The sequence below is a fragment of the Ascaphus truei genome, chromosome 11 (assembly GCF_040206685.1).
Source record: "Ascaphus truei isolate aAscTru1 chromosome 11, aAscTru1.hap1, whole genome shotgun sequence".
NCBI lineage: Eukaryota > Metazoa > Chordata > Amphibia > Anura > Ascaphidae > Ascaphus > Ascaphus truei.
This window is the reverse complement of record NC_134493.1, coordinates 40,949,384-40,972,946: the sequence shown is the minus strand read 5'-3', so window position 1 is coordinate 40,972,946 and position 23,563 is coordinate 40,949,384. Positions and strand designations below refer to the sequence as shown.

General features: G+C 51.9%; 1 protein-coding gene across 3 annotated transcripts in view; it reads left to right on the top strand.

Annotated features, from left to right (window-relative positions):
• EPN2 (epsin 2) overlaps positions 1 to 17,344 on the top strand; it is a 34,374-nt gene extending 17,030 nt beyond the window's left edge. The window contains exons 4-8 of one of the 3 annotated variants that reach the window (XM_075565800.1): positions 3,438 to 3,606; positions 4,932 to 5,108; positions 7,202 to 7,297; positions 12,233 to 12,448; positions 14,661 to 17,344. In XM_075565800.1, the coding sequence (XP_075421915.1) occupies positions 3,438 to 3,606; positions 4,932 to 5,108; positions 7,202 to 7,297; positions 12,233 to 12,448; positions 14,661 to 14,986 (984 nt within the window). In that variant the 3' untranslated portion in view covers positions 14,987 to 17,344. Of the gene's footprint in view, positions 1 to 3,435; positions 3,607 to 4,931; positions 5,109 to 7,201; positions 7,298 to 12,232; positions 12,449 to 14,660 lie in introns of all 3 variants that reach the window. The other 2 variants (XM_075565802.1, XM_075565801.1) reach the window with 2 other exon arrangements.
• The last annotated feature ends 6,219 nt before the right edge of the window (positions 17,345 to 23,563 follow it).

The window sequence follows — 23,563 nt, the reverse complement described above, 5'->3', positions numbered from 1 at the left end:
CTGTAACATTCCTATGTGCTGCGTACCGCGTGCTATACTGTAACATTCCTATGTGCTGCGTACCGCGCGCTATACTGTAACATTCCTATGTGCTGCGTACCGCGTGCTATACTGTAACATTCCTATGTGCTGCGTACCGCGCGCTATACTGTAACATTCCTATGTGCTGCGTACCGCGCGCTATACTGTAACATTCCTATGTGCTGCGTACCGCGCGCTATACTGTAACATTCCTATGTGCTGCGTACCGCGCGCTATACTGTAACATTCCTATGTGCTGCGTACCGCGCGCTATACTGTAACATTCCTATGTGCTGCGTACCGCGCGCTATACTGTAACATTCCTATGTGCTGCGTACCGCGCGCTATACTGTAACATTCCTCTGTGCTGCGAACCGCGCGCTATACTGTAACATTCCTCTGTGCTGCGTACCGCGCGCTATACTGTAACATTCCTATGTGCTGCGTACCGCGTGCTATACTGTAACATTCCTCTGTGCTGCGTACCGCGCGCTATACTGTAACATTCCTATGTGCTGAGTACCGCGCGCTATACTGTAACATTCCTATGTGCTGCGTACCGCGCGCTATACTGTAACATTCCTATGTGCCGCGTACCGCGCGCTATACTGTAACATTCCTATGTGCCGCGTACCGCGCGCTATACTGTAACATTCCTATGTGCCGCGTACCGCGCGCTATACTGTAACATTCCTACGTGTTGCGTACCACGCGCTATACTGTAACATTCCTACGTGCTGCGTACCGCGCGCTATACTGTAACATTCCTATGTGCTGCGTACCGCGCGCTATACTGTAACATTCCTACGTGCTGCGTACCGCGCGCTATACTGTAACATTCCTATGTGCTGCGTACCGCGCGCTATACTGTAACATTCCTGTGTCGCGTACCGCGCGCTATACTGTAACATTCCTATGAGCTGCGTGCCGCGCGCTATACTGTAACATTCCTATGTGCTGCGTACCGCGCGCTATACTGTAACATTCCTATGAGCTGCGTACCGCGCGCTATACTGTAACATTCCTATGTGCTGCGTACCGCGCGTTATACTGTAACATTCCTATGTGCTGCGTACCGCGCGCTATACTGTAACATTCCTATGTGCTGCGTACCGCGCGCTATACTGTAACATTCCTATGTGCTGCGTACCGCGCGCTATACTGTAACATTCCTATGTGCTGCGTACCGCGCGCTATACTGTAACATTCCTATGTGCTGAGTACCGCGCGCTATACTGTAACATTCCTATGTGCTGCGTACTGCGCGCTATACTGTAACATTCCTATGTGCTGCGTACTGCGCGCTATACTGTAACATTCCTCTGTGCTGCGTACCGCGCGCTATACTGTAACATTCCTATGTGCTGCGTACCGCGCGCTATACTGTAACATTCCTATGTGCTACGTACCGCGCGCTATACTGTAACATTCCTACGTGTTGCGTACCACGCGCTATACTGTAACATTCCTATGTGCTGCGTACCGCGCGCTATACTGTAACATTCCTACGTGCTGCGTACCGCGCGCTATACTGTAACATTCCTATGTGCTGCGTACCGCGCGCTATACTGTAACATTCCTATGTGCTGCGTACCACGCGCTATACTGTAACATTCCTATGTGCTGCGTACCGCGCGCTATACTGTAACATTCCTATGTGCTGCGTACCGCGCGCTATACTGTACCAATCCTATGTGCTGCGTACCGCGCGCTATACTGTAACATTCCTATGTGCTGCGTACCGCGCGATATAATGTAACATTCCTATGTGCTGCGTACCGCGCGCTATACTGTAACATTCCTATGTGCTGCATACAGCGCGCTATACTGTAACATTCCTATGTGCTGAGTACCGCGCGCTATACTGTAACATTCCTATGTGCCGCGTACCGTGCGCTATACTGTAACATTCCTATGTGCTGTGCTGCGTACCGCACGCTATACTGTAACATTCCTATGTGCTGCGTACCGCGCGCTATACTGTAACATTCCTCTGTGCTGCGTACCGCGCGCTATACTGTAACATTCCTATGTGCTGCGTACCGCGCGCTATACTGTAACATTCCTATGTGCTGCGTACCGCGCGCTATACTGTAACATTCCTATGTGCTGCGTACCGCGCGCTATACTGTAACATTCCTATGTGCTGCGTACCACGCGCTATACTGTAACATTCCTATGTGCTGCGTACCGCGCGCTATACTGTAACATTCCTATGTGCTGCGTACCGCGCGCTATACTGTAACATTCCTATGTGCTGCGTACCGCGCGCTATACTGTAACATTCCTATGTGCTGCGTACCACGCGCTATACTGTAACATTCCTATGTGCTGAGTACCGCGCGCTATACTGTAACATTCCTATGTGCTGCGTACCGCGCGCTATACTGTAACATTCCTATGTGCTGCGTACCGCGCGCTATACTGTAACATTCCTATGTGCTGCGTACCGCGCGCTATACTGTAACATTCCTATGTGCCGCGTACCGCGCGCTATACTGTAACATTCCTATGTGCTGCGTACCGCGCGCTATACTGTAACATTCCTATGTGCCGCATACCGCGCGCTATACTGTAACATTCCTATGTGCTGCGTACCGCGCGCTATACTGTAACATTCCTATGTGCTGCGTACCGCGCGCTATACTGTAACATTCCTCTGTGCTGCGTACCGCGCACTATACTGTAACATTCCTATGTGCTGCGTACCGCGCGCTATACTGTAACATTCCTATGTGCTGCGTACCACGCGCTATACTGTAACATTCCTATGTGCTGCGTACCACGCGCTATACTGTAACATTCCTCTGTGCTGCGTACCACGCGCTATACTGTAACATTCCTATGTGCTGCGTACCGCGCGCTATACTGTAACATTCCTCTGTGCTGCGTACCGCGCACTATACTGTAACATTCCTATGTGCTGCGTACCGCGCGCTATACTGTAACATTCCTATGTGCTGCGTACCACGCGCTATACTGTAACATTCCTCTGTGCTGCGTACCGCGCGCTATACTGTAACATTCCTACGTGCTGCGTACCGCGCGCTATACTGTAACATTCCTATGTGCTGCGTACCGCGCGCTATACTGTAACATTCCTATGTGCTGCGTACCGCGCGCTATACTGTAACATTCCTATGTGCTGCGTACCACGCGCTATACTGTAACATTCCTACGTGCTGCGTACCGCGCGCTATACTGTCACTGTGACGCTCTGAGTCCCATTGGAGAAACGCGCTATATATGAAATAAAGTTGTTATGATTCACTTTTATTTTTGATGATATGATGTTTTTGCATTTGTTGATGGTAACCCGTCCCGCGGTTCTGTCCGGGCTCTCACCGGGGCGGCATTATGTGCACCAGTTTGGGTCCTTGTTTTGTCCTCTGTATAAGTTCTTCCCTTTTTCCCAGTCGCAGCAGCAAACCTCTTTGTTGGACCTGGTAGATGCCCTGCCGTCCGCGGCCACCACGACCTCCAAACCCGAGCCCTGGGCAAGAACAGTGCCAACTAACAGCCACCCAGACCCCTGGGGGGGAGCTGCCGCCTCTCCAGCCTCCTCCGATCCCTGGCAGTCTTTTGGTAAGAGCGCAGCGGACGGATAAACCTGAGTCCTCTCCACTGCCCAAGCGGGTCTACGACAGGTTGCAAAGCAGCGCATCGCCTCTGGCAGTGTAGGGGTTAAGGAGGCAGAGACAGACAACCTATTCCGTGAAAGGTTTTTATTTTTCCGTATTTGTAGACGTTGCACAGGTAAAATCAGGGAGCGAAACCGCTCTTCCTTCGCTGCAGGAAGGAAAAGCATACGTTTCTGTGACTCTTCTACACAAAAACCCAACCCCCCCGACCAGTACCTCGCACAGGTAACCGCAGAGCTGAGGGAAGGGGGCACAGGACTTTATAAAACCGTTTTATTGCCTCCGGGAACCTCGGTGAGCAGTAGGGTGCGGATATGGGTTGTGGGTGCAGCAGGATGGAGGGTCTGGGGAGTGCGAGTGGATAGGTATAGAAGCAGAGATGAGCCTGTGGGTGCGTAACTTCTCTCGCGCATGAACGCAGCCTTGTTTAGATTGCAATTACACTGAGGCTTATTGTTCTGAGTCATACTGACATCCGAGCCTCCGGAACAGGCTGTGTTATGCGGAGTGTGTTTTTGTTATTAGGGTTCCTGCCTCGGGATGGGGGGGGGGGGAGGGGGGAGAGAGATTACATTTCAATGTCCTGTGGTCTGAACCTGCTTCAGCTTTTCCTTTTACAAAGTAGCTCTGCAGATATAGAGCGTGGAACTTGTAGATCATTTATAAGACGTCGGGGTGTTTCTGTTGTGTATTATATTATTTGTAGGGTTAAATAAATGCGAATGTGGATTTTCTGTGTTTTACCCCATAGATACATTAAATAAGTTATAGTGGGTAAAAAGTGACAAAAACCCTGGGTCTAAGCTTCACATTGCAGAGCCAGTATACCCAGTCTCACACTGATGAGACCCAAAAGGTCAAAACAGCTGTCTATGAGTAGGGTTGCAGGCCATGCACTTCTGTAACCCAGGCTGTGCTCAAAAGCTGTGTAGTGCGGCAAGCAGAAGCGTATAGGGCTCCATGTTACAATGGATTTGAAGTAAAATGTGAAACTGTGTTCTCATTTGCATGTTATTACCCAGAATCCCTGTCTGCAGTGGAAGAGCTGTATGCTAAGAGATAATGGGGAAAGGCGGGGGTGCAAACTTGTATGAGACGTGTGACTGTGCTCACAAGTGATGCCCCATATATACGTTTCCTTTCCGGGAGAGGGGTCCTCTTTAGTCCCTGCCGGGCTTTTCTAGGTGTTAAAGGTCCCTCTGGTTAGAATGGAACTCCCTGCGCTGCGGAGCACAGTGAGTCACAGTATGATGTGTGCTGTTTGTGTAGCAGGTGCAAAGACAGCTGCTCCTGCTGATCCATGGGGAGCAAACTCTGGTTCATCAACACAGCCTCTTCCAAAAAACGCAGACCCCTGGGCCCCTCCACAGTGCACAGGAGCAGCCAATTCTACCACAGACCCCTGGGGACCTGCTCCTGCAATTAAAGCTAGTGTATCAAGCACAGGTAAGATGCACTGAGAGCACAGGGTAATATCCAGTTACTTACAGCCACAATACTACATCCCCTCATTTCTTTTTATATGTATATGTAAAGCGTGTGAGGATGTATAATTCTACATTCTTTCCTAAGCTGGCAATCGTTTGCTGCTCCTGTTATACATCTGTATGCCTAACATAATGGCCGCCTTTTAGTTTCAATCAATCCTTCAGTCAGTGTGACTCAGCAGCTACAATGTATCCTTATATTGTATATGATAGGGAACATTATCTATTGTTACAGCTTGCAGCTCAAACTGCTGGGAACATTGGCAACAAATCATCACATACAGGAAAGTGTTGCAAAGATCTGGCACTGCTGGGGAGGATGCTTTAAAATAAATTGTGCACGCCTGGGATCGTGGTTCTGAGGAAAGCGCAGGCCGCCGATGGCGGTGGGGGATGGTCGCCGATGGCGGTGGGGGCTGCCACTGATCCCATCAACTATTAACGGAGAAGTTTGGAATTTTATTTTAGTTACCCGTGTGTGCACTATTGTCCCATATATTAGGCGGCCTCCCCACATTTACCAGTTTTTTTTAGAGAAAAATGCCTTTTGATTTTTAGCGTTTCCAAGCGATTCTAACATGGCGTCGCTGGATCGCACGTGCACGCCATTCAATGCGCGGTCACCCTTCTGCCGCTCTGCAGCCTGTCGGGCGTAAATAACTGTTCAATTCTATATAGATTTGCGTGTTCTATGTGCGTGTTGGGGGTGAGCCAGGAAGTGTGCGGAGGGAGGGTGGTCTCAGTGGAGGGGGCTTCCTGGAAGAAGACCCCAAATGGTCTCGGCCCCGGGGGTCCCGCACCTTCAATCCCATGAAGCACCGATATGTGAGCTCCGTATCCCGGGGGGTTCTGTCACAGGAGGGGGCCCCTGGCTCTGCACTTCTCTGCTATTGAGATTAGTATGTTGCATTGTAAAGCAATGCCGAGTATGACACTCCCAACCACCTCTGCTTGGAGAGCAGTGCACCTATAAGGCGTGTTACCATTACCTCCCCCGTCACTCTGTATCCTGCCATCCTGGCCGTGCAGAGCAAAGCTCGGTGTCCTGATACTGTGGCACGGGCAAGAGCCGTTCTAATGTAATGAAAACGGCGCGGGACGGGCACATGTTACTTCCGGTGTCTGTGTGTGCGTGCGTCGCTCACCGGCAGCACAGAGCAGCGGGTCACCTATGTCCATTCTCCCTTAGTAAGGTCGGCTACATAGGGGTTAATTATCTCTGCTCCCTGTGACTATCTCACCCAGGGGTCTGCAGAGAGAACCACGTTTGGGGTGGGTGAGGGGGGTTACATTGTGATTCGGGCATTGACCGCATAGTTATCACTGGAGAGGTTAGGCAGCTTATTGTTAGATATCAGTGTGCACAGCTGTGTCAATGCTGCCAGATGTGTGGAGCAGCAGCTATGTGCTAAACACAATCTATGCTGACTGACGCGTTTATGAGCGGATGTAATTATTTATATAGGGCAGTGTTTCTGTGGCACCCGTGGGTGCCTCCCACCAAAACTACCCCATCTCTGGGTCTGTGTTGACATTGGATAGCGGACGGGTTCTTCATGTTACATCAACTCCTGCCCTCCAGACCCCCAACAGGACAGGTTTTCAGGATATCCCTGCGTCAGCACAGGTGGCTCAGTCTTCGACTGAACCACTGATTGAGCTGCCTGTGCTGAAGCAGGGACTGATTGAGCCACCTGTGCTGAAGCAGGGATATTCTGAAAACCTGACCTGTTGGGGGGGGGGTCTTGAGGACTGGAGTTGAGAACCCCCTGTGTAACAGTAAAAGTACTAGATTTCACAGATACACTGAGGAACCCGCCAGTTATGATAAGTCTCATTGTAACTGGAACTGACAGTGTAGCAGTTGGGCTGTAATTATGGATTTAATCTCGGCCTGGAACCAGTTTCACAGGAACTTCCGCAGAGACTGGACCTTACAAATATGGCGTCCTCCTGTAGGATACATACTTGGATAAGCCTGGGTACAAAGTGACCGTGATGTATTGATTCCCGGTGAAGAATTGCTATGACCTGGTTTTTATCCCTCTGCAGGAAGCGCGTCCTTTGCCCCTTTCAGCAATTTAAACGGGGCAGTAAAAGACGACTTCTCGGAATTCGACAGCCTCCGATCCTCGTCCAAAATATCAGGTACGATGACTTCTAAAGCACTGCGAGCAATACTAATTCCCTTGGCGAGTACAGGGAATATAACCCATCATACCCCATTCTGTCGGGTGTCCCTGTTTAACCCCTGTACATGCAATTCTGACACTCTCCCAAAGTACCTGCTTCTATGTTGTCTTTTTTTTTATTTTGCTTTAGGTGAGAATAGGAAATAATGGTTTTACAGGCTAATAAATAATAACATTTTCCCGTGCAGCACAGCACAGGTAGGATTGCACTGCGTTGAAGAGCTAGCAATCTAATTTTGGTGCATGAGGCACAGAGAGGTAAAGTCACTTGTCAAAAGTGACAAATTAGCTGATACTGGGGTACAAAAAGGTAAAACACCCACTTCAAAGGCAGTAATGTTACCCCTACGTTACTCCTTGCATGTGTATTATATACCAGAGTACCCAAAATGCTGGTATATTGCAGAGCATTGTGCAATGCTTTCCTGAAAGGATTGAGCATGTTTGGGTGCAGGGGCTGCCGAGGGCCACGGCATCTGCACAGGGACACGTTAAATCATTGGGCAGCACCAATAATTTGTATGGGGCGGATACTGCAGCCATTTTGTATACCCAGTAATTAAAACAAATTATATATAAATAAGTGCTTATGTGTAAAACAGGCATCTTAAAGCGGCAGACCGAGCAATATCCTACATGTGTTTTTTTTAAATAAATCCGTTCTTTACTATGAGAAAATACATGTAGCATTTTTTTTAAACTATTCTGAATTACATTTTTAATGTATTATAATTAGGCTGACCATACGTCCCGTTTTTTCACTATTTTCCTACCGTCCCGTCTTTTTAATCTAAATGTCTATTTTGTCCCATTTTCGGCCGCCCTCCACCTCCCCTCCCCCTGAAGGAGCGCTCCAAACTGTAATGCACCCGCCCCCCCTCAGCAGTTGGATGACGTGGATTCACTAGCGAGCGCCCTCCATCCCTAACCCCCCCGCCCCCGAGAGGTAACACGCGCGCCTACCCTTCGCAGAGTAAGGCCTCGTTCAGGGTGCAGGCTTCGGAGGGAGGGCGTGCTGCCGTGCGAGCTGCCGTGAGACACAAAGTATTCAAATTGAATACTGGTTGTCAGGGTGGCAGCTGCCCTGTCTCCGAAGTACGGAGTTGACGCTGGCTACAGTTTCAATAAACGAAAAAATCGTTTTTTGAAGCTGCAGCAGCGTCACTGGGACCTCGGCAGCCAATGAAATCATTCTTGAGAATGGGCCCGGCGGGGAGTGATGGTCTCGGGGTATGGAGGTTTCATGCTTTGGGTGCAGGGAGGGGGGCCCGGCGGGGAGTGATGGTCTCGGGGTATGGAGGTTTCATGCTTTGGGTGCAGGGAGGGGGGCCCGGCGGGGAGTGATGGTCTCGGGGTATGGAGGTTTCAGGCTTTGGGTGCAGGGAGGGGGGCCCGGCGGGGAGTGATGGTCTCGGGGTATGGAGGTTTCATGCTTTGGGTGCAGGGAGGGGGGTCCGGCAGGGAGTGATGGTCTCGGGGTATGGAGGTTTCATGCTTTGGGTGCAGGGAGGGGTGCCCGGCGGGGAGTGATGGTCTCGGGGTATGGAGGTTTCATGCTTTGGGTGCAGGGAGGGGGGCCCGGCGGGGAGTGATGGTCTCGGGGTTTGGAGGTTTCATGCTTTGGGTGCAGGGAGGGGGGCCCGGCGGGGAGTGATGGTCTCGGGGTATGGAGGTTTCAGGCTTTGGGTGCAGGGAGGGGGGCCCGGCGGGGAGTGATGGTCTCGGGGTATGGAGGTTTCATGCTTTGGGTGCAGGGAGGGGGGCCCGGCGGGGAGTGATGGTCTCGGGGCATGGAGGTTTCATGCTTTGGGTGCAGGGAGGGGGGTCCGGCAGGGAGTGATGGTCTCGGGGTATGGAGGTTTCATGCTTTGGGTGCAGGGAGGGGGGTCCGGCGGGGAATGATGGTCTCGGGGCATGGAGGTTTCATGCTTTGGGTGCAGGGAGGGGGGTCCGGCAGGGAGTGATGGTCTCGGGGTATGGAGGTTTCAGGCTTTGGGTGCAGGGAGGGGGGTCCGGCGGGGAGTGATGGTCTCGGGGTATGGAGGTTTCAGGCTTTGGGTGCAGGGAGGGGGGTCCGGCGGCCGCGCGCGCAGCAGTTGGTGCGTTCCGGAAAGGAACGGCTTGCTGCCGCGGACGGCCCGTGCGCTTGGCGGGAGGCTGAGGAGGAGGAGGAGGGGGGGGATTGGAAGGGGGAAAGTGACGGCGCCGGGTCATGGCGGGCTGGCGGCCCACTCGGGGGACATTAGTCAGCCTCCGGAGGGGTTTCCCCCCCCCTCCCACCCCCAAGTGGTGCTCCTGGGGGGTTTCTGTGTGAAGGAGGGAGGGAGACGGGGAGAGAGGGAGGGAGGGGGGGAGAGAGAGAGGGAGACGGGGAGAGAGACGGGGAGGGAGACGAGGGGAGAGGGAGGGGGGGAGACGGGGAGAGGGAGGGAGACGGGGGAGAGGGAAGGGGGGTGGCAGGGAGAAAGAGGGAGGGAGACAGGGGGAGAGAGAGAAAGAGGGAGGGAGGGGGGGAGAGGGAGGGAGACGGGTGGGAGAGAGAAAGAGGGAGGGAGACGGGGAGGGAGAGAGAGGAAGGGAGACGGGGTGGAAGAGGAAGGGAGACGGGGTGGGAGAGGAAGGGAGACGGGGTGGGAGAGAGAGGGAGGGAGACGGGGAGAGGAGGTGGGAGACAGAGACAGGGAGATGGGGGGAGAGAGAGAGAGAGGGAGGGAGAATTGTTAGCTCAATATGTTCTTATAATAAAACTTTTGTTATCGTCCTTACTTTTTCATGAATACGGAATATTACAAAACCCCGTCCCGTTTTTGCCATCCCAATGACCCGTTTTTGACTCAAGGAAATATGGTCAGCCTAATTATAATGTAATGAGCATTTTTTGTTTCTATAGCAACCATTTACAAAATCACATCCCCTTCCTCTTCTGAAACACAGAACTTTGCATCTTTGGTCCTCTTCTGCTGCACTAACAGCCATTTAGTGAACCCCCGAGCCGAATCTTCACCGATCGATCGGCAACTTAGCTAATTACTTATGATTGTGTGGATTGTATTGATGCACATATTAAAGGGGGGGGGAAGGGGGGGGACGGCGGCTTTAAACTCACCAGGGAAACTGGGGAGGGGTTTTTGTTGGTTGAGGCCTGCGTTTTGGGCTTGGGGCCTGTGGTTGTGTACTGTGCACCTGGACTCTGTCAGGGAGCTGAGAGAGTGGAAACATGGCGGAGGAAGGGGGACCCCAGAAATCGGGACCTGACTTCCAGGTGGGGCGGCGCCCCCTTAGTTCGGTGGGCCAGGTGGGGCCGCTCTCGTGTGGTCTAACCTGGCATCTCCCAGTTCCCCCAGTGTGACCCTGAGCATAAGAAATGTTTATATATAGATTTATTTCTTCATTTAACCCCTCGCTGCGATGGGAGGCTTGCAATGCCCTGCTTTGTAGCACATTGCTGGCTTTTCCAGAAATGTAAGTGGTTAGACCGTATTTAACTAATAAATACCACAGAACACCAGCCTTCCAACCTTTCGCTGGGAAGGTTCTCAATCCGTTCTGCGTGGGGGAAACGGGCAGTGAAATATGAGATTAAATACGGATCCCAGGTGCCTCGGGAGTACAGGTCAAACCCTGGCGTTCAGCATCTGGCTGCAACACGGGGTGCCTGGCACGAGATGAACAGGAAAGGTGAATGCAGACGGGAGGGCGGCGTGTTAGGGTGAGGTCAGAGGTCACACGTGCTGTCCATAAGCTCTAGGAGTCCTGGGGATATTTGGGGAGAAAGGTTTTTATAATAAAAAAAACCCATGAGCACCCCCCCCCCCCTACAAGCTCAGATCCATGGGCTGTTAAAGTGGAGCGTCATTTCATTTTTCAATCATGTCATTTCCCAGAATCCCTTGCTGCAGTGGAGGCACGGTGTGCTAGGACAGGGGTGCGCAAAGTGGGGGGCGTGAGATTTTCTGGGGGGGGGGGGGCACGGCCATTACACAGGCCCCACGCTTCCCCGAAAGCTTTTACAAATCAATGCCGGGGATCGCGCGAGGCCTCTGTAACTTTTTACTTGCCTTCGACGCGTCTCCATGCCAACCTGACGTCAAATGACGCTGAGGGGTCACGTGACATCACATTGCCATGGCAACGTCACATGCCCCCCGCAACGTCATTTGCAGCTGGAGCCGGAGAGGAGACGGGGGGGGGGGGGGCGCAAGATGGAAGCTTTGCGTACCCTTGTGCTCGGAGATAATGGGGAAGGGCAGGAAGGCAGACTTGGCTGAGGCGTGTGACTGTGCTGAGGCGTGTGACTGTGTGCTGAGGCGTGTGACTGTGCTCACACGTGGGATTTTCATTTGCTGTGTTTTGCAATCACCAACCTATGAACGTTCATCTGTAAACCTCTTCTCTTCCAGGCATCCCCACAACCGCTTTTATTAATAAAGCATTTATACATAGAGCGTTGCATGTGCGGGAAATGACCATCTGTTTATGTACACGTGGAGATCGTGCCTATCTTCTCCCAATCCTGTGCCCGTGACACTCTTAAAGCGGCAATACGGGTTTCACTTATATATTTTTTTATTCATTTTTTTATTACAGGATTGAAGCAGGGGGTCTTCTGAGCTGAACGGTGTTTATTTCAGCTCCGGAGACCCCCTGCTTCCAGAGATACGTTGCTCCGTAAGGGGTGCCGGTATCTCTGCAGTCAGAGAAATGGTGTGCCTAACGTAATGGCGGCTTAAATGTTCCGCGGCACGCTGGTCAACAGGAAGCCGTGACGTCATCGGGCGCGCGTTTACATAAACGTTAACAAAAACCGCAAACCCCTATCGCTGCTTTAAGAAGACCACGTTCCCGCTCCAGTAACTCCCAGTAATAAATGACCGTGGCTTTATTCCAACAGCGGAATCCATTTCCACGTCATCGTCGCTCCGCAGCGGCACCGCCAGCCCTGACATGTTCGACTGTCAGCCGCTGAACATGGCCGCCAGTAAACACGCCATGCTTCGGAAAACGCCGGAGTCCTTCCTGGGACCCAACGCAGCCTTAGTGAACCTGGAAACCCTGGTCACGCTGCCCCCACAGGCGGCGCCAACGTTAAACCCGTTCTTGGCTTCAGGTACACGCACCTGTTTCCCTGACGTGTCAGTGTTGCTGTACAGGAACCATTAAAGGCGCAGTGTATTTAATAAAAAGACGTGTTGCTGTGTCTAATTTCAAGAAATCCGAAGCTCTTGATGTATCGCATGGTAGAAAGCTTTTGATCGTATTCGTACTCAGAGAGGGTTAGAAAATTACAAATCCAACCTGTACGTGTGCAAATAAAAATAATAATCTGATTTTCACGACACTTGGGGGGTCCCGGCCAGTGGTCCCCCCTGATGTCCAGTTCCCGAGCCATGAAGCAAGATGGCAGCAGGTTCCGGCGCTCGCTCTCACGGCCAATAGAAAGTTGCAACGTCATCGAGAGACAATGCGGCATATTTGTATCCGGGACCCGGCTGCCATGTTTATTTTATATCTGTTTAGGCCCAAACCAGCACCCACACAAAAAAAAAAACGACAAATATCTCGGGAACTGGGTGGTCTCTGGAGGCTTGGGGGAGCATGGAGCAGCCCCGAGGGTCCCCCGGCTCTTCTGGCCCATAACTATGGCCACCAACAGGTCAGGTTCCAGGATATCCCTGCTTCAGCATGTGACTTAATCAGTCCCTGCTTCAGCACAGGTGGCTTAAGCAGTGGCTCAGTCAAAGCCTGAGATCATCTGTGCTGAAGTGGGGATATCCTGAGGACCTGTTGGTGGCCCTTGAAGACAGGAGTTGGCCGTATAGTATATAGCGTTGCACCTATTTGTAATCTCATGCTGGCGTTAGGGGGTTGTGGTGGGAGTTGCAGTGAGTTAAGAGCACCGACCCAGCAATGAGGTTCCCAAATTGTAACCAAACGAGGCACAGGGTTTCACCTTAACCCCTTCAGTGCTGTGTTAGAAGGCTTCTCTGCCCATTACTCTGCGGGGGGCTGGGCCGGTATGTATTCAACTCCTCCTTTTTATTGCATCAAACACCAGAGTGCTAAAAGGCCCCGGCACGCAAAATGTGTAGCCGTTCTCTCCAGCATGGAAGCGGTTAAATAAAAGGGGTCGAAGGTCACCTTTTGACAAGGATGGATTAAAAAAAAAAAAAAAAAACCCATGTTAACACTTGACTGTAATGACCACATCCCTGGGCCTTGGAGCTGACCATCAGCTCTGCTGCAGACTGACCCATCTGTGAGCTCTGCACAGAGAGAACGCCCTGGTGTCCAGTTTCAGAAAGAATGTGTAATTGGTCCTGGCACCAGCCCAGAAGCCTCTTAAATCCGGAGAAAGTTCTTTCCTGTGTTTTTCCTGTCTGCCTGAAATATCGGAAATGTCCTGTTTACATACGGGATTCCTGAAATACCTCCAGGGCGAATCCTCCCCCCCCCCCCCCCCATCCCCTTAAACAACAGCATAATGAGGTCTCTCATACTGGGGAGGGTCACACATTTATGGGGGGTCTTATCTGCTCTATGTTTTTCTTTTACCGAGAAATGAAATCTTTGCTTGCATTGTTTTTCCTTCTGGTTCCTGTAAAGTGTGGGACAGAGTGTGCAACACACACGCATAAAATAGGCAAAGAGAGAGTGTTTTAGTAAAATAGGCAAAGAGAGAGTGTTTTAGTAAAATAGGCAAAGAGACAGTGTTTTAGTGAGCACACAGAGACCTTGAAGCTGTATTGGTCTGGGGAGCCGTAATCACTTTGCAGTCTGTGGAATAATTTCCAAGAGATATGAGAATCCGGGACACAATGTTACAAGGAAATCAGTGTGTCTACTTCTGTGTAAGATATAGACCAAGGGTGGGCGCCTCCAGTGCCACCAACAGGTCAGGTTTTCAGGATATCCCTGCTTCAGCAGAGGTGGCTTAGTTTCGGCTGCCCCACCTGTGCTCAAGCAGGGATATCCTGAAAACCTGACCTGTTGGTAGCTCGAGGACTGCAGTTGGCCACTCCTGCCCTAGACATCCAATTCGTCACAGATTGCAGCTGGATTTCCTCCCTATCCAGTTCCGGGGCTTGCACACCTGGCTTAATCTGACACCTGTATCACTGGGATTAATCACCCTCAAACAAAATCAGTTTCCTCCCTAAAATTCAATGGGACCACAGTCCTAAATACTCAGGATCCACCTCACACCTTAGATACAGTGTGAGGCTACACACGTTATCAGGTCCCACAGGGAATGAATATGTTTAGTGCTTTGCTCCATGCACTGTTTATATCAGTAATAATTAATATTTTCCTTTTCCCAGGAGCCCCAGCAACAGCAGTAGCAGCAACACCTCCCGTCAACCCCTTCCAGGTGAACCAACCTCAGGCTCTCACCCTCAACCAGTTGCGATCCAGCCCCATGATGGGAGACAGCCCGTCCTTCAACACTGTGCCAGCCATGAGCGCCGAGTCAGCGCCATCCGTGGTACCGGCGCCACTGGGGGTGTCACCGCAACCAGCAGCACCTGCAATGGGACTGGGGCTGAACATGAGCGTGGCAGGAACCTTGCCCCAGCCCCACCATAGCTCTGCCATCCCATCCTCTGCCGCACAAGCAATGAATGCCACCAACCCCTTTCTGCTATGAAGGTCAGGATGTCCAGAGTGGAAGGCTTGCCAAAGGGGAGTGAGGCTGGCGGATTATTAACACCCCGTGAAGCGGATACACTGCTCTCAGCGGCTCTCTTTACCCTCATCACTGCTGAAAAGTAGTAACGAGGGTTGGGGGAGGGGGTTCTATGAACTGAATCTGCTGTGTTGCTAGAAGCGGTAAAAATACCATGGTTTGCGTTGGCAAGAGCATCATTAGTTGCCACTTATCACCAAAGCTAGGGCTCGTCCTTTTGCGTCTTTACGATGTCACAGCTTGTCTTGGGGTCCCACTCCCGGGCGCCTCCTCTTTCACCGTCTGAGCCCCCGTCTCTGACCCCGGAGATATCTCCTCGTGTGCCCCGTGCATCTTGTGCGTTGGAAACCGGTTGTGGCTTTCATTAGTAATTCTGGCTGCAGAGGGAAAAGGATAACACCGCGGAGAGGCCTCGGGTTTGTGGGTTCGAGCTTCCGGCGCCAGACGGAACACCGCAGATCCCGTTATAGCATCCCCCCCAAAAAAAGAAAAATGGTGGCAGTGTGGGTTTTACATGGGCAACGTGGTGTACGCTGGGAAAACGCCAGCCGCGCAGAAATGCTACTCCCGAAATCACACGTCCGCTTGTCAACAACCTTTTTTTTATTCGGATATTAAACAGCGCTGAAAACCCAGGACAAAGATTGGCGTGGCTGCCTCTTGCAAGCAATGCATTCTCGTCTGGTAGCAAAAGGGTTAAAGCAGCAGCCTGCCCAAAATATGAGAGGGAAACGCAGAACGCTGCAGCCACAAAGTCATTAAGTGAATGACCACACAGGCCTTGTGAACGCGACACGAGATGCCCCCGGGGCAAACGGGGAAATGGCACCAGATTTGTCGTCATTTTTTTTTGTTCCAGCCGTTTTAAATTGCATTATTTTTCCATGATCATTCTCGTCCTGTTTTCTGTTTTGCTTTTGCACCATTGAACCGTTGATATTCAGCAGGAGAAACGGCCCCCACACTGTGCCCAGTAATACCCTGAGAAGTGTAGGGCTCATGCGAGGGTGGACGGGGTTTTCTACACTTGGGGTTTTCTACACTTGGGGTTTTCTATACTTGGGGTTTTCCCGTTTGACAAACAACCAATGAATGATTTCTCGTTTGCAATTCAAATTGAAATAATGACTAGGGCCCCCCCACCCCCCCCGCACGCACCTGTCGGCATATATCTGTATATACACGCTGTAGGTATGCTCAGTGCTGTGCTGAAGCAGTTTGATGGAACCTCCGACACTCGTTTAGCAGTCGCCCGATGTGCAGTGTACAAGCAGATATCTCCAGACAACCGAAAGAATCACTGGGGAAAGCGGGAAAAGCCTGATTATTATATACCCCTTTCACGTCACGATGAAGTGTCCTGATGCCATGCCCCCGAATCGGGAAGTTTAAAGGGTTAAATGCAAAATGATGTGTATATATAAACGGCGGGGGTTGTAGTGACAGGGCCATGTGACACATTGCAGAGCAGATTTGGGTGGAGGGGAGGGCTGGGCAACTCCAGTCCTCAAGGGCCACGAACAGGCCAGGTATTATTAGGGGTATCCCTGCTTCAGCACAGGTGGCTCAATCAGTGACTCAGTCATTGGCCACCTCCAATCCTCAAGGGCCATCATCAGGTCAGGTCTTCAGGATATCCCTGCTTCAGCACAGGTGGCTCAATCAGTGACTGAGCCACCTGTGCTGAAGCAGGGATATCCTGAACACCTGACTTGATGGTGGCCCCTGAGGACTGGAGTTGCCCACTCGGGTAGGGGCTGTTACATTTTGTTCTCTGTCCCCGTCCCCTCCTCTCAACTTCTCTCTTAAAAGTTTAAATAAAGGAAGATTGTAGGTCTGCTTCCCTCTCACCGGCGGTGAAGAATTTCCCCGGTACTGAGCCGTTTCCCAGGTCTCCGATGGACATAATCCGTGTCATATTAAGTTGAGCAGAAATCTCTCGTATCCATTTTTGCTAATATTTTGATAATGCGATTCCTATGTAACATTTTGTTATGATAGAATTCTATTACCTCTAGTTACAGATTCTTTTGCAGAATAAGCATTTTTATTGTCTGAGTATTTATGGTTTTAAATCTTTTCAGGTTTTTTTTTTTTTTTTTTGTAAGTAAAATGGCTTTTTGGGCTAAAAGGACAAGAAAAGGGAAAAGGAACACTAAATACTGCAGTTTTTACACTGAATAAAAATGTAAAACCGATTCCTGTGATAATATATAAAAACAGTGAATGCTGACTTGCTGTAATTATTTGTAACAAAACCATTGTTTCCTCTGTTACAAGACATTTTCTTTTATATGGATAAATGGTACGTTTAATTTTGATATTATCCTTTTTAAAGGAGCATATGCTCCCCCCCAAAAAAATGTTCCCCCTGTGTGGGAAGCAGAGGGTCTCCTGAGCTGTGCCCCATTCATTTCAGATAGGAGGACCACAAGGGCTAGCTCCTTATTGGCCAGCGTGGGATGATGTCACAACTCCCTAGTAGCTGGCGTGGGATGATGTCACGGCTCGCTATTGGCCGGCATGACGTGGGACATTTAAGCCGCCATTTCAATAGCCCACACAGCCCAGTTGCAGCTGCTAGTGGCACCCCCTGCGGAGGTATGTATCTCAGGAAGCAGGGGGTCCCCGTACCTGAAATGAACGCAGCTCTGCTCCGGACACCCCCTGCTTCAATCCTGTAACAACAACAAAATATTTAAAATTGCAGGATTGCTGCTTCAAACATTGGGAAACATCCCGCACAGCGTGGTTCTGTATTCCTTGCAACGTGACTACGGAAGCAGAATCACACTGCAGCTGTATTTCTGTTTCCTCACAAAGCACACATCCCAATGTATTTGTTACTTTTTTGTTTTTTAATAGCGAGAAACTTCAGAAAAATTAACTTTTCTTTAAAAAAAAAAATGCATGACATCACTGAGCGATGCTGAGATGCATGATGGGTATTAACTCTCCTTTTCCTTTCTAAATGCAGAATACATCTTTTATTTGATTTATTGTATAATTAAATAGGAGATTTTTGCAGCTGCGAAACTGGTGCAAAAAAACTGCCACAGATTTCTCAAACCAGCTATCCCATTGCTTCCCTGTGAGAGATTTTCTCCGATTACCGTAAACATTTTTATAGCCCCATTTTGCAGCAGTTTTGCAGCTTGGAAACAAGTAGAATTAGTCTGTTACCAACGTGTTTTAAAAAACTAGCTCAGGTGTGGCCAAATCCAGCCCTCAAGGGCCACCAACAGGTCAGGTTTTCAGAATATCCCATCCTCAGCACATGTGGCTCAGGCAGGGGCTCGGTCTTTGACTGAGCCCCTGATTGAGCCACCTGTGCTGAAGCAGGGATATCCTGAAAACCTGACCTGTTGGTGGCCCTTGAGGGCTGGAGTTGGCCTCACCTGAGCTAGACCGTGGTGGTTATTTATTGAATGATGGTACGGTGATAATTTCGCCTATCGCTATTTAGTAAATAAGTCCCCATTAATTATACCCGTTTGCGACGCAGCTAGAGAAATGCATTTGTGAAATCTTAACTTTTCTTTTTACGCCAAATTTGATTTCTTGGTGAAATGTTTCGCCAAACCTCAAACGGGTTAAAAATGTCGCCATATTAGTAAGATTTCCGCGGAATATCGCCGGACCGGTAGGGAAACCGTGTATGCGCCATATTTACGGCGTCGGCATTCAGCGACTCGAGCAATTGTAGAGAATTTGGCAAATAAACATAAAATTGCAATGCCCAGTAACCCAATCGCTGGCGAACTCTTTTGGCAACTTTTGTATAGTGATACACATGATAAACGCAGCACACACACACGCGCGCGGACACACAGGACACTTATCTCTGTCGTTTTTAGAGCAGGGTTTTCCATGTGGCTAACACCCGCTCATTGGGTACCAAAAACCCGCTCACGGAGACTCCCCCCCTCACACAAGGTAGTAACAAAGGAAGGGGGGGGGGGGGAGTAAGGGATATGATACCTTTTATTGGACCATCAAGTAGTTACAGTATGAAACAAGCTTAACGGCCTATCAGGGTCCTTCATCAGGTGAGGCTCTGCTATACAACAGTACTATACGGCAGAGCCACACCTGATGAAGGACCCTGAGAGGTGGGAAAGCTTGTAACATATCACCCACGTGTTGGACCAATAAAATGTATCACACCCCCTCCTCCCTCTCCCTCCTGTGTTACCCCGGGGAAGGACTGACCCGGCTCCCCGCCCTTCTTTGCTTACTATTAAAAATAAAAACCCTCCAGAGGAAATCTTTGCAGTAATCGACGCTCGGCACACACTGCGGCTCGGCACACACTGCGGCTCGGCACACACTGCGGCTCGGCACACACTGCGGCTCGGCACACACTGCGGCTCGGCACACACTGCGGCTCGGCACACACTGCGGCTCGGCACACACTGCGGCTCGGCACACACTGCGGCTCGGCACACACTGCGGCTCGGCCCACACTGCCGCTCGGCCCACACTGCGGCTCGGCACACACTGCGGCTCGGCCCACACGGCGGCTCGGCACACACGGCGGCTCGGCACACACTGCCGCTCGGCCCACACTGCCGCTCGGCCCACACTGCGGCTCGGCACACACTGCGGCTCGGCACACACGGCGGCTCGGCACACACGGCGGCTCGGCACACACGGCGGCTCGGCCCACACGGCGGCTCGGCACACACTGCCGCTCGGCCCACACTGCGGCTCGGCCCACACTGCGGCTCGGCCCACACTGCGGCTCGGCCCACACTGCGGCTCGGCACACACTGCGGCTCGGCACACACGGCGGCTCGGCACACACGGCGGCTCGGCACACACGGCGGCTCGGCACACACGGCGGCTCGGCACACACGGCGGCTCGGCACACACTGCGGCTCTGCCATCCACCAAAGCCTGGAACGGAAACGCGTTCTATAAATAACAGGAGGTGGCAGTAAGTAGGGCAGAATGTGAGGGGGTGGCATTACCGTCCCCGGGGGGGGGGGGGGCACTCCGGGAATTCACTGCCGAGGTGAGGTGGGATACGTCATTGCATGGTGGAGCAGGGGTGTCAACTCCGGTCCTCAAAACCCCCCTAAACAGGTCCAGTTTTAAGAATATCCCTGCTTCAGCTCAGGTGGCTCAATCAGTCCCAAGTTCAACATAAGTGGCTCAATCAATCCTTAAAACCTGACCTGTTGGGGGGTCTTGGGGACTGGATTTGAGTACTATTGAGTTAGAGCAGCGTTTCCCAAATGGTGGGTCGCGACCCGGCACCGGGCCACGGCACCAAAATTGCCGGGTCGCAGCGTCCCCCCCCCCGCTCAAGATAAAAGAAAATGGCGGCGATTCCCCCCGCGGTCCCGCGCAGGGCCCGCTCCCTTCCTCCCCCCCCCGCTCCCAACGTGGGACGGAGGGGGAAGTACAAGCTCCTACTGCGGCCCGCTTCCCCCCGCGGCTAGCTTCCTGAGCTCACCTCCCGTGGCACCCCCTCCCGAGCCAACCTCCCATGCCCACCTCCCGTGCCCCCAAGCCCACCTCCCGTCCCGGGCAGCAGGGGATATCGGGGGCAGCAGGGGAAAGCGTCCGGCGCCAAGGAAAGTCACCCCACCCAGTCACTGCCTCCCACCCAAGTGTCTCTAGCCCCCCTCCCTCCTACCCACCCAAGTGTCCCTGGCCCCCAAACCCAAGTGTCCCTGCCCCCCTCCCACCCACCCAAGTGTCCCTGGCCCCCTCCCACCCACCCAAGTGTCCCTGGCCCCCTCCCACCCACCCACCCAAGTGTCCCTGGCCCCCTCCCTCCCACCCACCCAAGTGTCCCTGGCCCCCTCCCTCCCACCCACCCAAGTGTCCCTGGCCCCCTCCCACCCACCCAAGTGTCCCTGGCCCCAAACCTCCCACCCACCCAAGTGTCCCTGGCCCCCTCCCTGTGTGTGTGTGTGTATATCAGTGGCTGTGTGTGTGTCTGTGCAGGCCCTATAGGCCAGTATAGGCGATAAAATTTTTAGTGGGTCATGAAGGAGAAGTTAAAAAATAACCGGGTCACGGAAAAAAAAGTTTGGGAAACCCTGAGTTAGAGCATTATAAATAGATCCGTGGAAAAGGCCACGAGCAGAAAACCACGGTGTTTGGCAGTGGCACAGGAGATTAGGTGCTACTGTTTTCTGCGTGGCATCACTGTAACGACGGGGAATATTAACCTTTCCACTGCCAGAACGCGTCTGACAGATCTGAAACGCCAGCGCTAAATGACTGCGCCACGTTTGGCGAATGAAACACTCTAGTTGCTTTTAACGGGATTCCTTTCCTTTGATGAATCTGGTGCTGTTTTCTGCGCTTGTTTTATCAGTACACTTCTGCAAATAACCCCAGAGGAGTGTATTCCTGGCCATATTAACCACTTCCTTGCCCTGGGGGGGGGGGGGGGGGGGGGGGGGGCGCGTTACATTGTCGGCGTTCTGATGGCTGAAGCGAGTGGGTAATAAATGACCCCTCTCTGCGTGTTCCTGCACTCGGGGGGAATGTATGTGATTACCGAACGCCTATTGATTAGCCGGCGAGTGGTAACCGCGCAGAGTAACTGACAAGGGATGTGGACAGCGCCTGAGGGACGGTGTGAGGATAATTCCCCTCAGTTACCAGTAATTACCGCGCGCAGGCCGATATCCAGGCCCGTGTATGGCTCGCTTTGCCGCCATCTCTGCGCTGCAGCGTCTGTCAGCGAAACCCTCCGTGCGTCTTGTGGATCTAGAATTCACGTCTGATTAACCCCGTCACTGCTGGAGGACGTTCATCAGGACCAGGGGTGTCGGCCGGGGGCCGGTGTATACAAGTTCAATTCCACACGCAGGCAGGCAGTAGTGACACGGAATAGATTCATTTAACCCCTTGGCAACCAATGAAGAGAAATGCTACAAAGTGAAAGCAGTCGGTCATGCAACGCGTTCTCTAGCATTGCTAGGGTTTGTCTTTTCCACAATTTGGGGGACGTTTGACGGTTTTGCAAATCTTGGCCTAAAGTCGGAGGAAACGAAGAAGACAATTATGTTAAAATCCCAGATATTTTGCCTTTCATCAGCTCAGAATGAAAATGTTACACACGGAAAAAAAAGGAGATGTTTGGACAGACTCACCCAGGCAAACTAGTAAAAATGTTACTTTAAGGAAGATTCGTTTAAGAATCGCCAAACTACCTTTTTTTTTTTTTTTTGGTATGCCAAGTGAAAACAAATATCAAATAAAGGCAACACTGCCACCTAGTGGAAGGTTTCAGTAATGAACATTGAATTACATTTATAGAACTCATTAAAGCTGCAGTCCTAGCAATATCCTGCATGTGTCCAGTGGGGGCCCGCCGGCCAGTGAGGCAAGTTGGGCCCAACCTCTGGCTAGGCCCGGCTGCCGATCCTCTCGTGGCCGGGACCCCGGCTCTCCCCTCAGCAGTAGCCGGCGTGCCTCTGTTCCTCTGTCCCACGCAGAGCTTCCGACGGGCCTCCCTCTCAGGCAGTTGCGTGCCGGAAGCAGTGCCGAACCAAGCCTACTTCCGGCGCGCTGACATCAGAGAGGCCCGTCGGCGTGGGATAGAGTCATGCAGGCTGAGGGGAGAGCCGGGGGCCCAGCTGTGAGAGGACCGGCCGTCTGGGCCCAGCCAGCGGGCATGGGATACCTGTCTCTTCTGCCCCCCCCCCCCCCCTGTCGGCGGCCCTATACTGATCTACAACACATAATTGTTTTAAACTTTTAGCCCAAACATAAGATTAGATGGTTACCTGTGCGGCGTGCTGCCGGGGGGCAGCTTATCGGCTGTGGAGGAGTGGGCTTCCGCAAGTCACCCCAGACCCCAAAGAGACTCAGTGCTATTACTTTCATTTAGAAATCCATGTGCACAGATTCTGTCACTGGAAATTAATCAGTTTTGTACTCTGCAGCAATGCCTGGTTTTGGGCTACCAGTCAGCCCTCCTCCTGGCAGTAAGTCCTAGTAAAAGCAGGCTCGCCAGGAGTAATCATGGGTTTTCCCCACTTCTATGCAGCCCCAGTGAGTCACATGAAAGGCGGTGCAACCAGGTCTTCTGGCCAATCAGGGGCATGGGGGTGGTTCCTGCTTTGCCTGTACTTAATGAGCTGTAATTTAGTTAGTTGCCTCTACCCTTGAGAGAGACAGGTCTACCCATACCAAGCTGTGCAGGGCTCTGGCAGTTTGTGGCCCTCCCTTAGGGGAGCGGAGGGAGATCATTCCCCTTACTCCACCAGGGAGTAAGGGAAGAGCTAGGACGGCTCCTGGTGCCCTTTGGCTGGGAGTGAAGGTCCAGGGACATCCTTAGGGTGAAGGCCCTAAGCTCTGCTGTGTTGCTGTACCATTGAAGTGTGCTAATAAAGGGGGGGGAATGGGTTACAACTCTTAGTCTTTTTGTGATAGCGATGGAACTCTGTCCAAAAGGTCACTGGTTGAACCCTTTGAGTGCCGGAAGGAGTCATATTGCCCCAGTGCCATGGCCCCTCCGGCACAGTGTGGTCACATGACCGTGGCGGCCATTTTCTGAGCAAACAGAAG